Below are 19,589 nucleotides of genomic sequence, written 5' to 3' on the forward strand. Positions count from 1 at the left end.
ATCGGGATTTTAGTGAGAGTTATTAGCAATGTGCCAACCTTGGTAATTTTGGCTGAGATATAACATGTTGCATCTACACCTAAAACTACTGAAAATTTGTGAGGGCAGTCCAATGCCAAATAAACAAGAGCATGGGCAACAAATCTGTATTACTTGGAGCTCAGTCCTACTGCTCAATTTGCTAGAAATTTTACACATGTAGGGGCATCAAAATTAGCTCTCCCCTTCCCAGTTACACCAGTAAAGGAGATCCATCAAAGAGGAAGCATCCCATGCTCATGGAGTGGGGAAAAGCTTGGCATGAGGCCTTCTCTGTGTTTGCTTCTTCAGTAGTGTATCTGCATCTATCAAGCTGAGAGTTCTAACCAAAGATCTGTTTATACCTGCTTCCTAGGCCACAAAAAGTCGCAGTGCAGCATCCTTATGAGATTGACAAGTGCCTTTGAATGTTGCTGTGTGATCTGAGCTTCCAAATTATCCCCAGCAGCAGTCCAAGGAAAGAGACTTCAGAGATGGTGGAACTGACACAAATCCAGGCATTGCGGAGCAGGGAGGGGGTAAAAAAAAAAATTAAAAAAAAATCAGCTAAACTATTGTAGCTGTGACCTGTCACCTGGGTTCTAGTTTCATCAGAACAGATGCAAAAAGCATGTCTTGCTGCTTTTTTTAATGAAAGCACAGTTTATCTGGATTCAGTTCTATAGAACAATGATTGCCAAAGCCTTTACTAGTAGCCAACTTTCAATGTGTACTTTGGCACCTGGCAGCTAGACTGTACCAGATCAAAATCACAATCAGTGCTTTTATCAGTATGACAAATAAGAGAACACAAATCTCTCTTTTGTTCCTTTGCATACTTGTCTATGCTGTAACTTTAAAGGGCCCAGCCTCAGTGGTGGTGAGAGTGAGCAGGTGGGATAGACATAATTGTAATTCCCACATCAGACCCAGCCGCTCTCGCATTCCTAGTATCTGTCAGGAGAAGACAACTTGGTGCTTAACTGCACTGAAGTACACAGTTTTAGACAGAACTGGAAAAGTTACTTTGCTAAAAAGGATAAGTGTTCCCTCCGCTAAATAGGTGCAGTCATTGGGACCTCCTGTACAGTTGGTATTTAACGGGATTGAGGATTTTGCCCTACAGTAAATTGGTACTGAATGTGCGTCTCCATTGTTTGCTGGAGAAGGGTTAGAATAGCCTTTTCACCATGCATCAGAAAGGTTATGCCCCTTCAATCAAGTATTAAAGTCATTACCTTGGCAGTCTCACCACATTCACACTTAGTTACTTGTCATCTCTTTCCTAAATTGGTCCTTCAATTTTAAAGGAAGAAAGTGGTTTGTAATATTTTTCTTAACTCTTGTGTAGTATTATTGCTGTAAACTAGCTTCTTTCCCTCCCATATATGATGTGGTTGCCCCTGGTTTTTTTTTCTGAGATACTTTAAGATAGGAAGCAATGTAAAAATACAAACTCATATCAGTAAGTTTGCTTATTTTCTTACATACATTCTTAAATTTCTTACAATCTCCTCATGTACAACATTTTCGAGTGCTTCAGTTTCCTAAGAGGAAGTCAATTAATGTATGCAATTGTATGAATTTTGAAGGAACATTTTATGTATGCAGAACTGGAACCTGCTTAACTTTTACACCCTCTAGTATTATGTACTGTAATATTACGTGAAATTGTATGGTTTGACCTCATTAATAGCCTCCTGAGATTTAAAAATAAAAGAAGCAAAAATCAGATGAAGACTCGATCCTTTACCATGTTCCAGAAGTTGTTAGTACTTTTAAAAAAACGCACTGACCAATATTAGTCTTAGAAATTTAGCTGATCAGATAAGAACAAACTTTTGTAGTTGGTCTTCCAAATACAGAATTTTTGAAAAGTGAATTTTCTGTTGTATTCTTTACCACAAATTCAGAATTTGGTGCTTGAGGTATGTAGAAAGGAGAGAAAGAAACGGTGATTTGCTCCTGTTCTCCCTCTTCTGGCTCTCAAATATCTCTTAAGAAGAAATTAGAGAGAAGGGACAAATACAGTAATACTGAAAAACCTGCCCATCAGTTTAATGTCACTGATTTGAATCTGCGTCATGGCTGCAGGTTGCAATTTAAATGAATGTTGCCATGGCAAAGGTAAGTTAGTGATTCCAGACTAGCATCTTGGAAAATGGCACAACACCATGAATGGCAGGAGTGGCTGCTGCCCATTTCTGTATTCCTAGCAGACATGCCGAGGGTTGAGGGGATTTCAATGGGACCTCTTCCAACATTAGTGTTGTGATGATTTGTCTTGCCTTTGTCTGTGCAATGTCTGACTTGTGCAGACTTGTTTTCATGCAGGATGGCCAGCCTGTGTTTGGTTCTATAGAGATTACATTTCAAAATATCAAATTAAAAGGATTGAAATACCAGGGCCCAGGCATCTCACAGTTATATAAGCTGATGAAGTATTGTTCCTGTTAAATAATTAGTAGAACAAAATATTACTATTGGTCTTGTTAACTTCAGTGAGACCTGTAATTCCTCAGCATTCTCATGCAGCAACCCTCCTGCTTCTAGATTAGAGTTGTACCTGTGGTGCAAGCCTTGAAAGACATTGCTTTCTACATCCATTCTGGAATATATGGATAGATTTTCTCTATTTTTTCTAAAGAAAGAAGATTGTGGGATACTGAGGAGAAAAACCCTGAATTTTTGTATTCTTAAAGTGCATTCTCAAAGTTAAGGATAACAAAACAATTTAAGGTGCAAGAAATGAAAATAAAAAGCCCATGCAAACAAGGTCCCAGGCAGGGCCTGCAGTTACGCATACTAATACTTGTCTTGGGATATTGGTGCTCAGTGATGCCACTCTTTTTTTCTGATTTGGCATTATATCAACTGTAATAACCCACAGTCTCTGGGATGAAGACCAGAAATTGGTTGTATGTGTCCTCCTCTCCTCTTCTAACCATTCCTGTTTATTGTTCAACCACAGAGGGTTTTAGAAAATGATGAAAATGCAGATGAAGTGAATGAGGAAGAAGATTTGGAAGAAGATATTCCAAAACGAAAGAACAGGCCTAGAGGACGGGTAGGTGGAGAGTTTATTGGAATGGAAAGGAAGGAAGCAAACCTCTGCTTTCTAGTGTATATTTGTTATGTGTATTATATATGCAAAATGTGTATCAATGAATATATAATATTGATAATACTATAGTAATTTTCAGTCGTATGGTGATAGATTTTTAACATTTTTTCAGTTTATTTTTGTGAATAACCAAGGCAAAAAAGACTATTTTGAGAGTAAAAAGTTGGGGAAATTTATTTTAGTGCTGTGTTTACAATGGTAAACTGTAATATTACGATAACATCCTGCTATTACAATGCTCCTTAAAACAACACTTACTAATTACAGAAAAGCAATACATTCAGTCATGACAGCCAAAAATGTATTAATAAAAGTAACTTGAATTATGTTAATAAGTTTTGCAGCTTTCTCTAGGGTAGCATTTTGTGGCTGACGCTGGCCCTCTTGAGCCCATGGCAAATCTTCTATTTGCTTAAAATGGGCAATATTTTATCCTTAGGGGACTCTGTGTCCCTTCTTTTATCTAAGATGTCTTCACAATTCATCAGGGTACCAGTCAAGTAATGAGGCCAACATTTTAAAACTTGGAATCAACATTTTCAATTGTGGCCCTATGAGCCAGGCATCTAAATGAACACAATTCTCAGAAGTTTTGAGCATTTTCATCTCTCTTTGGCTCCAGTGAGTGCTACAGGGGCACAGGAGCTCTAGAAATACCTTTTGATGTGTTTATAGAAGTCAAGCAAGAAGGGCCGCATTTTAGGCCAAATGAGCAGAAAATAATGGCTTTTGAATGAAAGACATGAAACCACATTGAATACTAGCAATATACTTATGCATCAGACCCTCTCTTTTGGTTTCTTCTGTTGTTGTGTTGTTTCAGTTTTCTGCTCCTCTTTATTTTGGAGCTTAAGTCCTTTAATATAAGATCAAAGCACTTTAATAATTGGATAAGTATATATTTCACCTTCCTTATTCTCAAAATCACCTGAACCAGTTTCTTTCTTTCTTTCTTTCTTAGCCAAAGACCCCCACCTGGAAAAAAATTTTCCAGAAAAATGTAAGTTTCAGAAAATTTGTATGAACCAGTAACCAAAACCAGGAGATAGAATCGATACATGCACACAAGCTTGATTGTAGTGATCAACTAATATTCCAGGCTAACAATTCCTTTCTAATAAGTTGCTCTTACATAAATTGCGCATGCTGGTTAGGGTGAGTGAAAGGAAGTGAATAGCTAAAAGAGATATACTGCTCAGGAGAAGGGAATTCAGTGTATTCATATATCCTAGACCTACACAAATGAAGTCCTGAAGTTACTGTTCCTTCCCCATTCAAGAAAATGTTACAGAATAACTCCATTACTGTAGTGGAGGGAGTCGGAGGGTACTAGATGTCCCATTCATTTTGAAGCAAAAATTTATGTGTTATTTTCTGCCCCAGAACCGGACCCCTATTAAGTACAGGAGCAGCAGGATCTCTTGCCTTTTTCTTGCAACTAACTCCTGCTTTGCTTGTGCCCTGGCTTCTTTCAGTGCAAAAAAGAGAAGTCTGAAGAGTGCTAAATACTTTGAGCAATTTTTGTTTTTTATTTGATGGCATCAATAACCATAGCAAAATGTGATAAAAATTAGGATTTCAAAATTAGGGCCAAGGTACCTAGATGTTGAAAACTGGTAAGCCTGAATTGTCTGGTCACAAGCGTTTCACCACTTTTCTGAAAGCAGCTCTTTTCTAATGTGAGCCTGACCCAGTATAGGGAATTGAGGCTAGGGATTTGAAATAAGGGGACATGAAACCTGGGCAGCTCTTTGTTTCTGGGAAGGAGTGGTTAGAGTATTTTTAGAGGGCAGAAGAGGGGAAGGACATGCATAGGAAACTAGATCCTGCCGAGTGTGACCTTTGGCGGTTCAGAGAAGGAGTGACAGCATCAATGCAGGATTAATGTGACGGAATTACTGCTCTGGACTTTCCAAATTGCACATGCCCCTTCTTTTCCCTGCAGCATGATTTTATTTTTAATCCTGGACTCTCCATCTGTCCCTTTGGCTACTCTCTCTGGCTGCTTCAGGGCTGCTTCAAGGCTGCTGTGCCCTGGCTTCCAGGCCTTATATGTCAAGTCTTGTAGTCTTTGCTGCATCCCATCAGGAGAATGAAGACAGTCATGGATAACTGAATTCAACAGCCTGGAGCACTGACAGCAAGCACAGGGCACTCATTTTAGTGCCTCTGGGGCAGCTGCTTGGTTTCCTTTCCTCTCAAGGCTAGCTCTGAAATCGTGGGGGCATTAGGAAGGACATTGAGGGCCGAAGAGGTGGATGTACGAAGGCAGATTTTTAATATCTTTGCTGGACTGGGACATTGTGGTAGGAGCTGGAAAGGGTAGTTTGCTAGGAGATATGAGATGGACGCAGCTGCACCTGTACAGATTGTCTGCTTGTCAGCTGGATATCCCATGGGACAGTTTCAAAGGCACTAAAGACATTTAGGAACATAAGTCCCATTGAAAGTCACTGACTTGAAAAATCTCCCCCTGTGTTCACTGCATGAAAAAGTGTATCTGACATGTGGTCATGATATGAATGGTGTACCCCTGCATTTGTGTAGAGAACAGTTTGAAGGGAAACAGCTGGCTGTAAGACTAATAAAACTCTGAGCAACAAACCTTAAATTGCTGTCCTATTCTGAAAGGTACGATAGGGAAATTATATCCTAATCCAGGTACCAGAAGAAATATTTATTAAGGGCCAAACACTTGTCTCTGTGAAGACTCTCTGATGAATTGAGGGTTGTATAGGAGCTACCATGGACTGAAATTTAGCTTGCAACACATTTTTGCAGCAGTGAGGGAAGAAAGGAACTAGCCTGGGATTGATTTCATTGCCCAGAGGGGGTTTACAGAGCTGGCAGTCAGAGAGAAAATACTGCAGACTAGTAAGATGATTTTATGTGATATGGTCAGTAAAGTAGCTTCCACCAAACAATTGTTGCTGGGGCCTTTTCCAGGGTGAAACTGCTTTTCAGTTCACCCTTACAAATCTTGCTCTGCACGTGTACTGGTCTGCACAGAGGTCTTTGCAGAAGGCAGAGTTATACTTGTCATACCTAATAGTATTTACCCCATCTAGACAGCTGCAAATCCATGTCTTTCCTTCAGTTCTATGTTAAGAGTTAGCCCTAAGCAATCCCAGGAAAATAATATGTGAAGGTTTTATAAATCCCTGTTTTGACAGACTTTGTCAGGCCAGTGTAAAATGTTTCCTTGTTCCTTGTCTTTAATGTCCAATGGAATGCAGCTCTAACAGTGCTAGTTCTGTTCCAAATGCATAGAAGACGGACAGAGTTTTTACATCCCCTTTATGTCTGGGTATTAATACTCTCAGAATTTCTACACCTTCTTCAGCTTTACCTAACAAAGCTCTGTCCCTTTCTTATTTTCACATGCAAAAGCTTGCAGGATTTCAGTCAAGTGGCCTTGTCTAGAATGAGGAGTATCAACAGTTTAATAACAGAAGCAGCAGAAGCAATTCTGTGCTTTTATCCAGGAATAGAGTAGCTACAAGAATTAATAATGGGCTAGTTAGCCATCCACCTGTGATCACTTCCTCAAACAAAGACCAAGTCTAAAATGATTGTCATTTATAGACTGTACATTAGTGAACATGAAAGAATCGAAGGCCTTGGCTCAGTTCCCAGTTTCACATCACAGATCTCTCCACCACTGGACAGATATGCGCTGTCCCCTTGTTGGCATCTTGGCTGAGAAGGGTCAGGACCAAGTAGCTTTGATGCTGAATTCCACTCTCACCCCTGGAGGTCAAGACAGAGAAGTCTGTGCTGTGGAGAAACAGAGCTTTTCAGTTTTCAGAGCTGCCAATCTGGTCCGCTGTAGGAACACAGAACTGCAGAGAGACCTTTCTGGGTAATTCCTGTTATTGCAGGTAGCCATGTTACCTGATTTTTTCCACTTACTGACCAAAGCTCCATATTATAATTAGCCACGATATCTTTGTCCCAGCAGGTCATTTCAAAACATTGCTTTTCAGCAAGAAAACAAAACTCAACAACACAAACAACCCCCTTTTGAAAATATTAAAGGAAATAATTTGACCTCTTTTATCTGGGGCCTGTTTTCTGGCTGATTTAATGTTTGTATTTATCCTCTAACACCTGTTCATCTATTCATTCATTCATATTCAGTTAAGCAAGGTATTTGAACATCTTCAGAAATGAATGTGTGACGATACTTGACTGAATATGTGCTGGATGAACAGCACATATGAACTTGACTGAATATGTGCTGCCATGGATGAACAGTTTGGACTATCTGTGGAGAGGATCTCCATTGCATTGCAAGGTCCATTAACATAGTGTGTATCTTAGGAGGTGAAGGGTCAAGATCACCTTTGAGAAACCTGTATGGAAGCTGAGGATTTGTTTAGTTTATATGGCACATTTTTCATAGGAGGGTGAGGGGCACAAGGAGACCTGAGGGGTGATTGAATAATGCTAACATTCCTCTTGTCCTTGCAGGCTCGGGGATCTGGAGGTGGCAGGAGACGGAACGATGCTGCCTCCCAGGATGATCACGACAAACCCTATGTTTGTGACAGTAAGTAGCACCCAGACAGCTGATTCTGCTTCCAGCCTGGTCCTACCAGCTCAGTGCACTCAGGGCTTCATCTTTTCCCTTCTAGCAAAATATTCTGCTGCTCTCTGACTTGCATGTTTGCCGCCTGCTGCTGCTGCTGCTCTTGGTATTTTTGCATGAAGGAAATAAAATTAAGTCCTCAGCAAGACTCCACTTCCCTTTGCCCTTTAATAAATCATCTCTTACATTTTCTTTCTCCTTCTCTTTTTCTGGCTTCTCTGCCTTTTGTCTTCTTTCCCCCCATGTAAGTTTCACCCTCTATTTCTTTCTCTGTTTCAGATAGTTACAAACAAAAGCATAACTCAAAAATCTCCGACAAAGGTACTTCACCCTCATTGTATCTCTTGATATATTTGGTGATTCTCTTTCCTTCAGTCCTTTTAAAATCTCACTGGGCTAAATTCTGAAGGTCTTATTCTTATCCCTCACTCAGAAAGTACTCTTGTGGCATCATTAAAAGTTGAGCCCTTCTGAGAAACAAATAACATCTGGAATGCCTTATTTTGATACATATTCTCCTTGAATATGTATGTTGGCCATATTGGCCATGCTGTTTGACATCTTGCAGTTGGACTGCAGGCTAAGTAAGGCATTGCCCCAACTGAAAAATTATACTACAGCCCAATGCTGACACTGAGGGAGATACCAGAGTCCTAGTATGAGGGAAGAATCTGATATTTGTTACACAACGGTTTGAGGTTTTTAAATAGTCTAGTCCTTGGTGCTTTCCTTCTTTTGATACTCTTTTTTTGCTTCACTATGTTATTTCTTTGAAGGGCACTTATCTTACCCACATGTTTGGTTTTTTTTAAGCATCCCATTTTAAGGCTTACTGTAGAGTGTACATGCAATTGTAATTTGTGCTACCAGGTGCCTTCTAGCCTATAAGAAAATATCCTAACAAAACTTAATAGCAGTAGGAGAATAGTAGGAGATCTTAACTTCTGTGATCCAAAACTGATGGTTTTGAGGACAACTAGCATCCCTCTTTTTCTGCTATTTGCCTATCTCGTGTTACTGACCTTAAATGAATAACCTTTACTATGTCAATCTATGGGAATATTTTCAAAAACATGAAGAAATAAGGAGCATGCATGATAAATAAGAACTATATTATATGTGATGCAATCATATTCTTGTATGGTGAGACCAGGTGACTGCACCGTACAGTGATGGATATGTTAGGTATTTTGCTTCAGCAAGGTGAATATTTCAGGGGCAATGAGCAGAAATGGAAAGACTTGCACATGAATGGGACTTTGTAAACCATGATTAAGGAGGAAAAGCCCTTTAAAATATGAAGAGTCAGAAGATCTATGCTGGGGTTAAATAGCTGTCCTGGCTGGTGTGTTGGAAGCACTAAAATGTGTCTTCTAAAACTTCTCTGAGAGCCCAGGATGTATCTTGCTGAAACCCACAGGTTTCCTCTGCTGGTATATGCATAACTTTCTTTATCTCTTTTCTGAAACATCCTTCTAAATCCAAGGACACTTGTCAGTGGTAATTTTGAACATAATGACTCTTTGTTGTCTGATCTTGCATTGCTTTTGGATTTTACCAAGAACTTACAACATGCATAGTAGTGATTCGCACAGAGTAAATTAAACATTGAAGGTATCAATGCAGGCAGCAGAAATCTGACCTGAAGTCAAGACTCTTGTACATTGTTGTATTGATGGAATTTTGCCTTGGCTTACATTTTGGAGCATAAATTTACCCTTTGGTTTTGGAAATATAAACTTTCCTATTTCATTTGGCTGATACATTTCATTTTTAGGAAACTTAGAGTCATAGGGAGCTCTGGAATGCAGACTTTGCACAGTGACTCCTCCTTTTCCATTTTAGATAGCTGAGAAAAGGGTTATGTGATAGCAGAACTCTTTTACCTGACTGTGGAGCAGAAGGAAAGAACTGTCCCAATTGTAATGTCATCATCCCAAAGTAATATCCTGTCCTTGCTAACTTTCTATAGAAATATTATACACAATTAATGATGAATAATAAGCCAATTGGCTTATTATCGAAACCTCTTTTCTACTTGGGTGGATTTCTTAAATAAATTTTTTCTTTGAAATTATTTGCTAAATATTTTTATAGATAAAACTCAGTCTAATTGTGGTAGGTTAGAAATTGGTTTGCAGAACTCCATGTGCAGATCTTTTGGGCAGATAGATTTGTTTTACCTGGAAACATGCAGGTGAAAAACAGTGAATGTATTCCCTGTTTGGAAAACTTGATTCCTTCAATCATATTATTGGTATAAATAATTACCTTAATTGGTCAGCAGTTTACTTTTTCTGTATATTATTTAATTTGCCTCCAAGTTGCTTTTTCTGCAAGTATTCTGATATTTGAGTTTGGAAAATGGCCACAAAGAAGAAAACATAAACATAGCTAAACCAAATTAATTTTCATATTAAACTGCATGGGCACAAAAAATGATTGGTGGTGAAGAACTTCTGTTGACTTACACATTCATATTTATGTGAAACAAGAATGTATCACCAGGTTTTATTGGTAATAAAAAAGTTACAGGAAAAAAATAGTCTGTGTGTCAGTAAGATGATGCAATACCCAGCTGACATTGCCCCTTGTATTTGAAGATAGCAATGCTATTTGTGAAAAAATGCCTTTTTTTAGAAGGGATTCAGCTATACACCAGTATAAAACTGACTAAAAGTACAGAATTTCTATATGGAAGAAGGTTTTCAAAGCTCAAAATGTTTTGTCATCCTGTGTTTTTTTAAAAAAAGTGGTCAGTTTCTTATTTTGTGGAATGAAATATTCTGAAATACGTCAGTTGATTTTATTGAGCATGTATTGTATGAGAAGCTCAGAATAAAATGTTTGACCAAAGCATCAATAAAATTGCTAGAACAATCATGAAATTCATCGTTTCATCAAATCACCAAGTCGAAAACTTGTTGGTCAGATTTTCAGCCAGTTGCAGTGGATAGTGTTGTGCCTTGAGCTCCCTTGGGATAAATGCTTCGATCATGAAGCATTCGATCAGGACAGCCTAGTGTGAAATGGGTATGAGCTGGAAATGGTACCATAGCCAAATGACTCAGCTGTATGAGACCATTCCCAAACATAGCTTGAACACCTGGCTGGGACATATAGCGGGTGACTCAAAAACAGTGAAAAGTAGGACTTGAGGAGCAAAGCAAAGCCTCAAATGTCAAGCAAGAGAAGTGGAAGATACACCACCCCCACTGTTCATGATAAACTGGGCATGTGATTTTTGAAGGAGGGACAGAGTGAATGAATGAATGAATGAATGAATACCTACATGTCTAATAAGAATTGATGTTATGTCAAATATTCATCTGGGGAACCATTATTTCAACTAAGCAGTCTTCTTAAAAATCCTTCTACTATTTTCATAGTGTATATTATATATTATTTACTACTTTTCAAAAAGAACAACCTTCTCTGAAGTTTTTTCTAAAAACTTGTGTTCTGGTTTAAAAGTTGCAATCAGTTGTAGCTCCTGAGCTTCATGACTTCAAATGTCTACTTTCTTTAGCCAGAGCAGTTAGTTTGTGCTGAATCTCTGCAAGTTATTAACTTTTCTGCTATCCCTCCTCATTTATCTGCTTTCATTCTTCTCAAGTTCCCATGGAGACATGGGACTATGTCCACCTTTGTTTGCTGTCCCTCTATCTATGGAAGATTTCCCTTGCCCATCTCTAAAAGGGATTGTTTCTTTCTTCTCCTTTTACCAATATGTCCAAGTCTCCTTTTAGTTTTATTCCCATATAAACTTCTATTTTAGCATTTTTTCCACAGTCCCTCTGAGTCTAAGCTATGCATTCAGATCCATTCTGTGTGCAAAATGAGAATTTACTGAAACCTTCCTATGATCTCTGATGGATCAGTGACTAATGCAACACTGTATGTACCCAGAGACACTGATCCTATAGTGTTTTATAGAAACTGATTCTTTTGTCAAGAACTTAGTTTTCAGGTTTCTCTAGTTATTTAACACACATTTTCTCTGCCACAGTCCAAGACTAGCAGTCCTTGCACGGTTCTCAATGGATAACAATGTCTTCTACTTCTGTAAACAGTTACTGGGACTTCTTCCAGCTGTGTTTTCATCAGCTCTTTCACTAAGCTTGTTTCTTTTATCTGCAAAAACACAAAGGGTGTTTTTTAAGTAGTGGTGGCCAAATCTAAGTTGAATGCACTGTTCTGAGGATACAAGCACTTCAGAAGAGGAGTGGTTGATACATTTACATGTACTTACAGTTACTTAAAGAAATTGGATTTATGTGACTTGCTCTGTTATGTGTCTATGAGAGGTAGAGATGGCTAACCTAACAGGTTGTTTAGTAAAGCCTTCTTCAGTGCAAGATGCTCCTCTCCAGTGCTGTATCATGTTTCAATGGCAAAGGAGTTTTCATCCTTGTTCACCATGTGTATTCATATTTAATATACCATTTGCTATAACTTCTTGTTCCTTCCCTGTTCAACCTGTTTCTACTCAGGCAGATTATCATATTAAGTCTCCTCATTATACTGCTTTGTCCTGTTTATACTGTTTTATTTATTGATACTGGGTGTCAATATTAATTAAATTACTGTTTGAAAGAATTATTTGATCAATGAATCTCATATAATATATTTTTATTATTATTCCAGTATTTTGACCAACAATCCATTCTGTGCATGTTTGATTCTTTCACTCTCTATTCCACCCTTCATATTAATGATAAAACTGTAGGCAACCATTGGGTCCAAACAGGACTCTTTCAGGTGCTTGAAGATGCAGAAAGGTGCCTTGTGAAGGTTTCAAAAAATTGGGCTCCTAATTCTCACTGATTTCAGCTGGAGGTAAAACTAAACTGTTTTCCCTAAATAACCCACTAAGTGCCTATCTGCTTGTGTTGTGCCTATAGATCATCTAAGGCTTGGTCCCTAAATGAACACTTTGAACTTCTCATTGAATTACTAATAATTATTCAGAACATGGATTTGTTTTTAAAAATGCTTGACTCTACATCCAAATCACTATAGCTTGAAACATCCTCCTGCTTTTTCTGTAAGTTCGTCATTCAACAGGGCATGAAAATGTCATTATTTGGAGGTTAGTCTTTTTCTTCCCCATCCCCTTTCTCTACTAAACATGTTTTAGGTTCTGCCAACAAAAGGCTGAAGTCTTCAGGTAGCTTAAGTGATTTAACATGAACAGATTCCACTGAGTTTCAATTGGTACAGAGCATCCCTCTCTTTTAGTTTCCTTAGAAAATCCCAGTTAAATGTTACATTGTTCTTGCATGACTTGCCAAATGCAATTCCTTGAGGCCTAATCTTTAGGAACTATTTTATTGTATTTGTTCAAAAAGTGACAGCTCTAGTATATTCCTTGCTAACTTCACCTGTCTTCTTTGTCATCTCCTTGAAATGGTCCTGATCCTGTCAAACACATCATTGATTATCTGGAAAGTTTTCTGGAATACAAAAGGCCTACCAGATAAATCCTGATGTAGCTTGATTTTTACTAGTTGTCTGACGCTTAATCTGTTGTCTTAATTCTTACAGATACTGTGAATGATTCCAACACTGCTAAGTGCTGCTGCTTAGGACAGACCTTTGGTTAAATTTCACAATTTCAAGCTGATTTGAAAATGCTTTTATTATAGCATTGTATTTTTACATGCTTCTCATAATCTCCATCATGACTTCAACTTCCCTTTAAACTATTAGCAGTTTAAGCCCTAAATCATCTCCTGGTATTATCCTCTCTAGTGAATCCCTAAGTAGTTAAGCAATAAGATCTAGAATAAGATTATTGTTCAGAAGAACCCAACAAATAACTCTCCCACCATAGCTGCTATTCTTGGCTTCCATCGACTTCATTATTGGTAGAAAAGACAAAATTAGAGAGACAAGGACCCTTTCTAAATTTTCTTTAAAAAATATCGAATAACACAGATCTCGAGTACAGCACATGGTAAGAGGGGAACAGAGTTGACTCTGATAGTTGAACATTTTCTTCTCATATAGGATATGTGTTTTCTACTTTGCTCCTGATAACAATCCATTTATTGAAATGTGCACAGATGTATTGTTGACCTGTGCATGTTTTGCACGGGGGTTCAACATTACTTTGATCTTAATTCTGCAGATAGATTCTGGGACTTGTCCTCTGGGGGTACTGAAACAAGGACCATTTACTACCTACAGAAAATTCTCTATAAAATGGGTTACTAAATAGCTGGTCTAATACTAGGGATGTATAGCATAGTACTGACCAGAGAGGGACAAACATAACACCTTTCCAGCAGTAGAGGTCAAGATGTACTGTTAGTGTTTGAGATCTCTAGATGTGCCAGAGCGTGGACACAGCTGTAACAGGGGAGAACATATTACCAAACCAAGACAAAACAATAAATGTTTTTAATATTTTTTTCTTTTTTGGAGTGGAGTGAATGGTAGGACAGGAAGATAACTTTGAGGAATGACTGCCTGCCAGCAGTTAACTCAAGATTTAGTATTTGATAAAGCCCAGCTGAGAAAGAAGAATGGGAGGGAAAGGAGAAAAGCAAAGAAAGACAATGAGAGGGACAAGATTCAGTGACCAAAAAAAAAAAAAAAGGCAGCATGTACTCCCTCAGTTTCCTGTTTCCCCTAAAAACATGGATTGTTTCCTTCTGTCTCATACTGGTGACAGATTGTGCAAAATGTATGTGGAGAGCTGGCTGGAACATAGCTCACAGGCTGCCAAGGACCAAATGTGTAACAATTTCAAAATGACAGCAACACAGCCATTAGATATTTGATGAGAAAGTCTTTTAAGTCATAGGTTTCAAATCCCCTTTTTAACAGGAGAAGTATTTTATATTAATTTTACTTACTGAGAAACGTAAACAGAGTGGGAATTTGCTTATCCAAAGAATTGCAGGCTGTAACAGGCCAGAACTTAGAAGAGAACTCTTTTATGAAACACTCAATGCTTGTGATTATACTATCTGCAAATTATGTTTTCCCTCTATAACACAGTTGTGTAATATCTTCATTTCAGTCTTCAAATTGGAAGGAAATTAACCTTCGTCATAGGAGAGTGTCTGGTGGCCTAATAAAATCTCTCCCTCTTCCCAATTTGTGGCATTTGATCCACACTGCTGTATTATTGCTTACTTACCCAGCTTGTTCCTAAGATGGCATTCACATCAGGTCATAGCAAAACGATATCCTTTGAATGCAGGAGGAATTGGAGTGGGTTATGTTCTACAAACTCCCGCTATTTTCATTGGGCTTGGCTACCTAACTAAAGACCAAGTCAACTTTCTAGTGTTGAGATTCAGGATGAAATCTACCACATGCAAGGATGATGAGCCTATCCAGCAAGGAAAATTAAAGATAAAAAAGTAAAAGCTGCTGTAAGTCAAGGCCACTTGGCAAAGTTTATGAAAGGCACACTCTCACTTACTATGTGTGAGCTGCATAGCATTAAGAACTAATTAACAGCACACATTTCAGACTGGGAAAACCAGTTCTCATTATGCTTTTGTCAGCTCTGAGAATGAGAAAGATGTGGTGTAAGCACATCTTGTGGATGCTGGAACTCATGAATTCCAGTCCTGGTAATGTCAAAAGATCACTGTGTGGTCAACACAGCCCCTCTGTGGTTCTCCTTTTTCAGAAGTGAAATGAGAATAGTATTTCCCACTCAGGACTGTGGAGGAAGATTAATAAATGTTTGAAAAGCCAGTCTTGCAGTGGGAAGAGTTATGCAAGAGCTACGTGTTTATTAATGATTGCCCTTTTATAGAAACTACTTCTTAGCACAGTGATATGGTAGACTAATAAAATGTGCTCTTACCTGGAAAAGAAGAGATTAGAGCGAATTCGTGAAGATTCAATCTGCTGGAGAAACCATGAAGTTCTGACTTAACTTTCATTCTAGCAAAGTCTCACTGAAGCCAACAGTTCTATCGTTTCACTAATATCATGACACCCTTCTTCCCCTGCAAAAGTCTATTTTGCTTGAGGAAATCTCTGCAGTTCATGGCGTTCCTTTGGACCTTTACAGGACATGACTTTGAAAGATGAAAAAGTCTAGACACCAAGAAAAAAAAGCTGCTGGAACTGCAAATCTTTAGTCCTACAAAGGACAGTGTAGACAGTACTGCTTCACCTCAGCTCTGGTTATAAAGTCCTCCAAATTCATTTCTAGCTAGGTACGTTTCAGATTGCTGTCACCCTTGATGGCCACCTGAAAGAGTCTTGGCAGTGGGAAGGGCTCAGCTGCAGAATTACTACTGCCTCAGCTTATATCGATTCTTGCTTTTTCCTTGTGAGATGATAAGTTTTTGCTGGAGAAGAACAAGTCTGCAGACCCATCTGATTTCCTATGCCATCCTAAACTCTGCAGCTAAAATCGCTGCAGGATCCTGTAAGGAATGGAGTCAAGGCCACAAGTCCTGTAAGGAATGGAGTCAAGGTTTGGGACTTCCTGCAGGGATTGCAAGTGTCCTTTTGCGCATTGAGGGAGAAAGATGCAGGAGACCTATATTCGAGGACAGCGTGCTTTTGTAAGGTAACAACAGTAGAACTAGAACTGTGGGTATATTTTCAAGTAGAGTTGAATGAAATTAAGTCTGGCAGGGCTTTTAGAAACATCTTTGGTTTGAAACTTCCTCTAATAGGTGAATGGGACTGGGTGTTAGAGTTATCTGATTTTGCACTTACATTATCATTAATGGAGGATCAAGCTATATGAGAGCAAGATAGAGTTGGATAGTATGTATCATGCAGATATTTAATTGCAAGTGCCTCTTCCTTTGTCAGTATAGCACTGATCACCTGATAGTGTTCTGGAAATAATTTGACAGAAGTGTTTGAACAGTTGTAGTGGTTTGAACCAGGTTTTCCCCCTGAAACTAAGAAAGTAGTAACCCCCAGGGGGTGGTGACCCTTGGGGCTTGACCAATCAGTGCTCCTGCAAAATATAAACATATCTCTGGAGACCGGAAAAGAGGCAGTAGTACTTGTTGTGAAAAGAAGAGGTGGCCATGTTGTAGAGGCCACGAGGAGAAGGGGCTCCGGCCCCTTGGGGGCCTTTGCCCCCCCCCAGCCCCCGGTTGGGGGCTGCAGGGATTCGGAACAGTGTTAGCTAGACTGAGTGCCTGTGGCTAGGAGCTGGGGGAGTTTCTCCCCTGTAAGTAGAAGTGGGAGACGCTGGGAGCAGCGACGGAGCAGCAGCGGAGACAGCAGCGTCCAAAGAGCAGTGGCAAAGAGCCAACTGATAAGGACCAAAGAAGCAACACAAGTCGGTATGCAGCTAAGGCAGACACAGAGGTGTCTGAGGAGAAGGAAAAGCAGCAACAGGACAAGAGACCCGAGCCAGCAGCAGGAAGAGAGTTTCGGAGGGTAAGAACTGGACAAACCAAAACCCCCAAACTCGCTAGAGACCCCTCTGAGAAAGAGGAGGGGGTGGTGGACTGAGAGGAGTCCTAAAGTGCAGTATGCACTGCTGAGAGGAGCTAAGAAGCTCCGGCCTCCTGAGAGCTCAGCCAGGATGGCCAAAGGAATGTGTGTGTGTGGGGGTGACCTTGGGCTTTTCCCCCCCCCTCCTTGCTGCCAGGCTTCAGAGAAGCTGGCAGCCATCTTTGAGGCAGAGCATGGGAGCTCTGCACAGGGGCTTGATTTTCCCCTGAAGATACCAGACCGTCACGAAGACCCCGGTGCTTCGCGATATGACCATGGTGTAACGGCCGTGTCTGGGGTTACGCAGCCCATGGAAAGACCCCCTGTTTGAAGACGGGGGCCGAGAGAGGCTTGGAAGACCTCCCTCGTGTGTGCTGGCAGAGAGCCAGCAACTACTACTGCTGCCTAGAAGAGAAGACACAGAAAGCCTACTGCCTAGAGAGAGAGAGAGACCTGCTGCTGACAGACTGGAAGGGGTCTTTTCTTCTTCTTCTCTCCTGGACTTTTATTTGGAGGGAGAAGAGATTCGGCCCATTGTAACTATTACTGTCATGGTAGAGATAGATATAGGGTTAAGATTGTTTGTAATGTATTATAGTATTTATTTGCTGTATAGTCTTTGTAATATATTCCTTTCCCCATATTGAGTCTCGTGTTTTTGTCTGGAAAACCCATCTCACATGGGGTTGAGATGTGGGTGGGGGGCTAGGAATCAGAATTGGATTTTGGGCCTTGCTGAAACCATGACAACAGTATTGATAATTCATAGCAAAATTTTTTAACTTTCTTCTTCAAACACACAAAAGTAAGGGGAATAGAGTAGGATACTTAATATGATCCTCAATCTGCTAAAAATGTAAATATCTCTCTCAATTTTAAGAAATGCTGCAACATTTATGTAATTAGAGGAGGTTATTGGTCTGAAATAATTTAAACAGTTAGCATTTTGTAGCTCTCTCCCGTTTGATGATTACTTTAGTGTTAAGCTTTTTCCACTATTCAAAAAATGGAGACGAAGTCATACAGAACTGTGGATATCTTGTTTTGACTCTTGGTCGGCATCTGTTCCGCTGCTTGTCCTTTGCTCTGTAGGACCACAGAGAAGGAGGAGTAGTTTCACTCTCCAGAATGCATTAGGAGAAAACATGATGGTGGTAGGAGAAGGGAGACTGAACTAATGTTTTGGGAAGAGCATGCATCTAACTGCATTCTAGTTGTTCAAAATGCTGGGTAGTAGAGTTAAGTTTACATATGAAACAAGAGCAGATGCTTTAAAGAATGGATGTGCATACGTATATGGGCATTTTACTTCTCCTCAACATTCCCTCCTCCCTTCTGCAGAAGTTCTCGTTTCTAAAATCAAAGGCATTCAAAGACAAAAAAACTGTGGCTAAGGACATATTACATTTGAAAAAAACTTTTGTCCTGTTATGACCACTGTGTGATCATCATCTTGCAGAATGAAGAAAACTGGGATAAAAGTATCTAATATTCCAGATATTCATACATATCATGCGGTTGTTTTACATGTTTCTAATAAGGCAAACTGTTTTCCTTGAGGGAATTTGCAAATCAGCTAGAAGATACTGAGAATGAAATATGTTATTGTACTAAGCTTTGATTTACTATAATCTGTTCCAGAATGTGGAGCATCACTTGGCTTTTTGTGAGTAGTAGTAGAAAGGTATAAAAATCAAATTTTAACTTATATGTGAGTGAATAATTGAGGTGGGTATTTTTTTTTTAAAATTTATTTGTGGAGCCTTTGACATTCCTTCCCAGACCTTCCCAGACCCAGGTTTCAGTGCTGGGGCTGAATGAGGTTTTTAGGAATGGATGGTGACTTCCCCCTTGGAGATTCTTTTCAAGGGGCCTAAAAACAAAATGGTTCTGTTCTCTCTTCTGGCACTACTTCCTTTGACCTTCTAAGCAAGTTATGCAGGACAGACTACTGGACAGGACATTCACTCCTGTGCTAAATCCTTGAGGTTAATGAAGGTAATAACATGCCTGAAAATGTGGCTAGGAGTAAAAACTTGCAGGAAGGGCACTAAGCTTCATTTTCCAATCATTTAAAATGGTAATAATTGTATTTGGTAGACAAAACAGCTGTATAAAAGAAAATGGACATTCAGAGAATGCTTTGGAGATGAAAAGTGATAACTCTTAGAGAAAATAACATGAATTAAATACTTCATAGAAACTCAGTTTGTATGTAATGAATCTTAAGATGTAGCTTGCCGTTGAGGTGAATTCCCTGTGAAAATGTAGACCTTTCATCACACTGAGTTGTTTGATCCTGTTCTTAATATCTATTGACTTAAACAAAAGTTCAGAAGTAGGATTCTCTGTCACACATTGTATTATTTACTGAGATGCTGAATATGAAGTTTACCTGGGCAAAGAAGTATCACTACC

General features: G+C 39.3%; 1 protein-coding gene across 10 annotated transcripts in view; it reads left to right on the forward strand.

Moving 5' to 3' along the window:
* The window catches only part of DPF3 (double PHD fingers 3), a 142,358-nt gene that overhangs the window by 68,416 nt on the left and 54,353 nt on the right, over positions 1 to 19,589 (forward strand). For 5 of the 10 annotated variants that reach the window (XR_003538088.1, XM_027707426.1, XM_027707433.1 and 2 more), the window contains exons 5-8: positions 2,990 to 3,085; positions 4,104 to 4,142; positions 7,616 to 7,694; positions 8,013 to 8,054. Coding sequence is in view for 7 of the 10 variants with exons in the window: in XM_027707426.1 (XP_027563227.1) it covers positions 2,990 to 3,085; positions 4,104 to 4,142; positions 7,616 to 7,694; positions 8,013 to 8,054 (256 nt within the window). In the remaining 3 variants the exon portion in view is untranslated. The remainder of the gene's footprint in view (positions 1 to 2,989; positions 3,086 to 4,103; positions 4,143 to 7,615; positions 7,695 to 8,012; positions 8,055 to 19,589) is intronic. The other 5 variants (XR_003538091.1, XM_027707400.1, XR_003538092.1 and 2 more) reach the window with 3 other exon arrangements.

Source organism: Neopelma chrysocephalum, unplaced genomic scaffold (assembly GCF_003984885.1).
Source record: "Neopelma chrysocephalum unplaced genomic scaffold, ASM398488v2 Primary Assembly neopelma1_24, whole genome shotgun sequence".
NCBI lineage: Eukaryota > Metazoa > Chordata > Aves > Passeriformes > Pipridae > Neopelma > Neopelma chrysocephalum.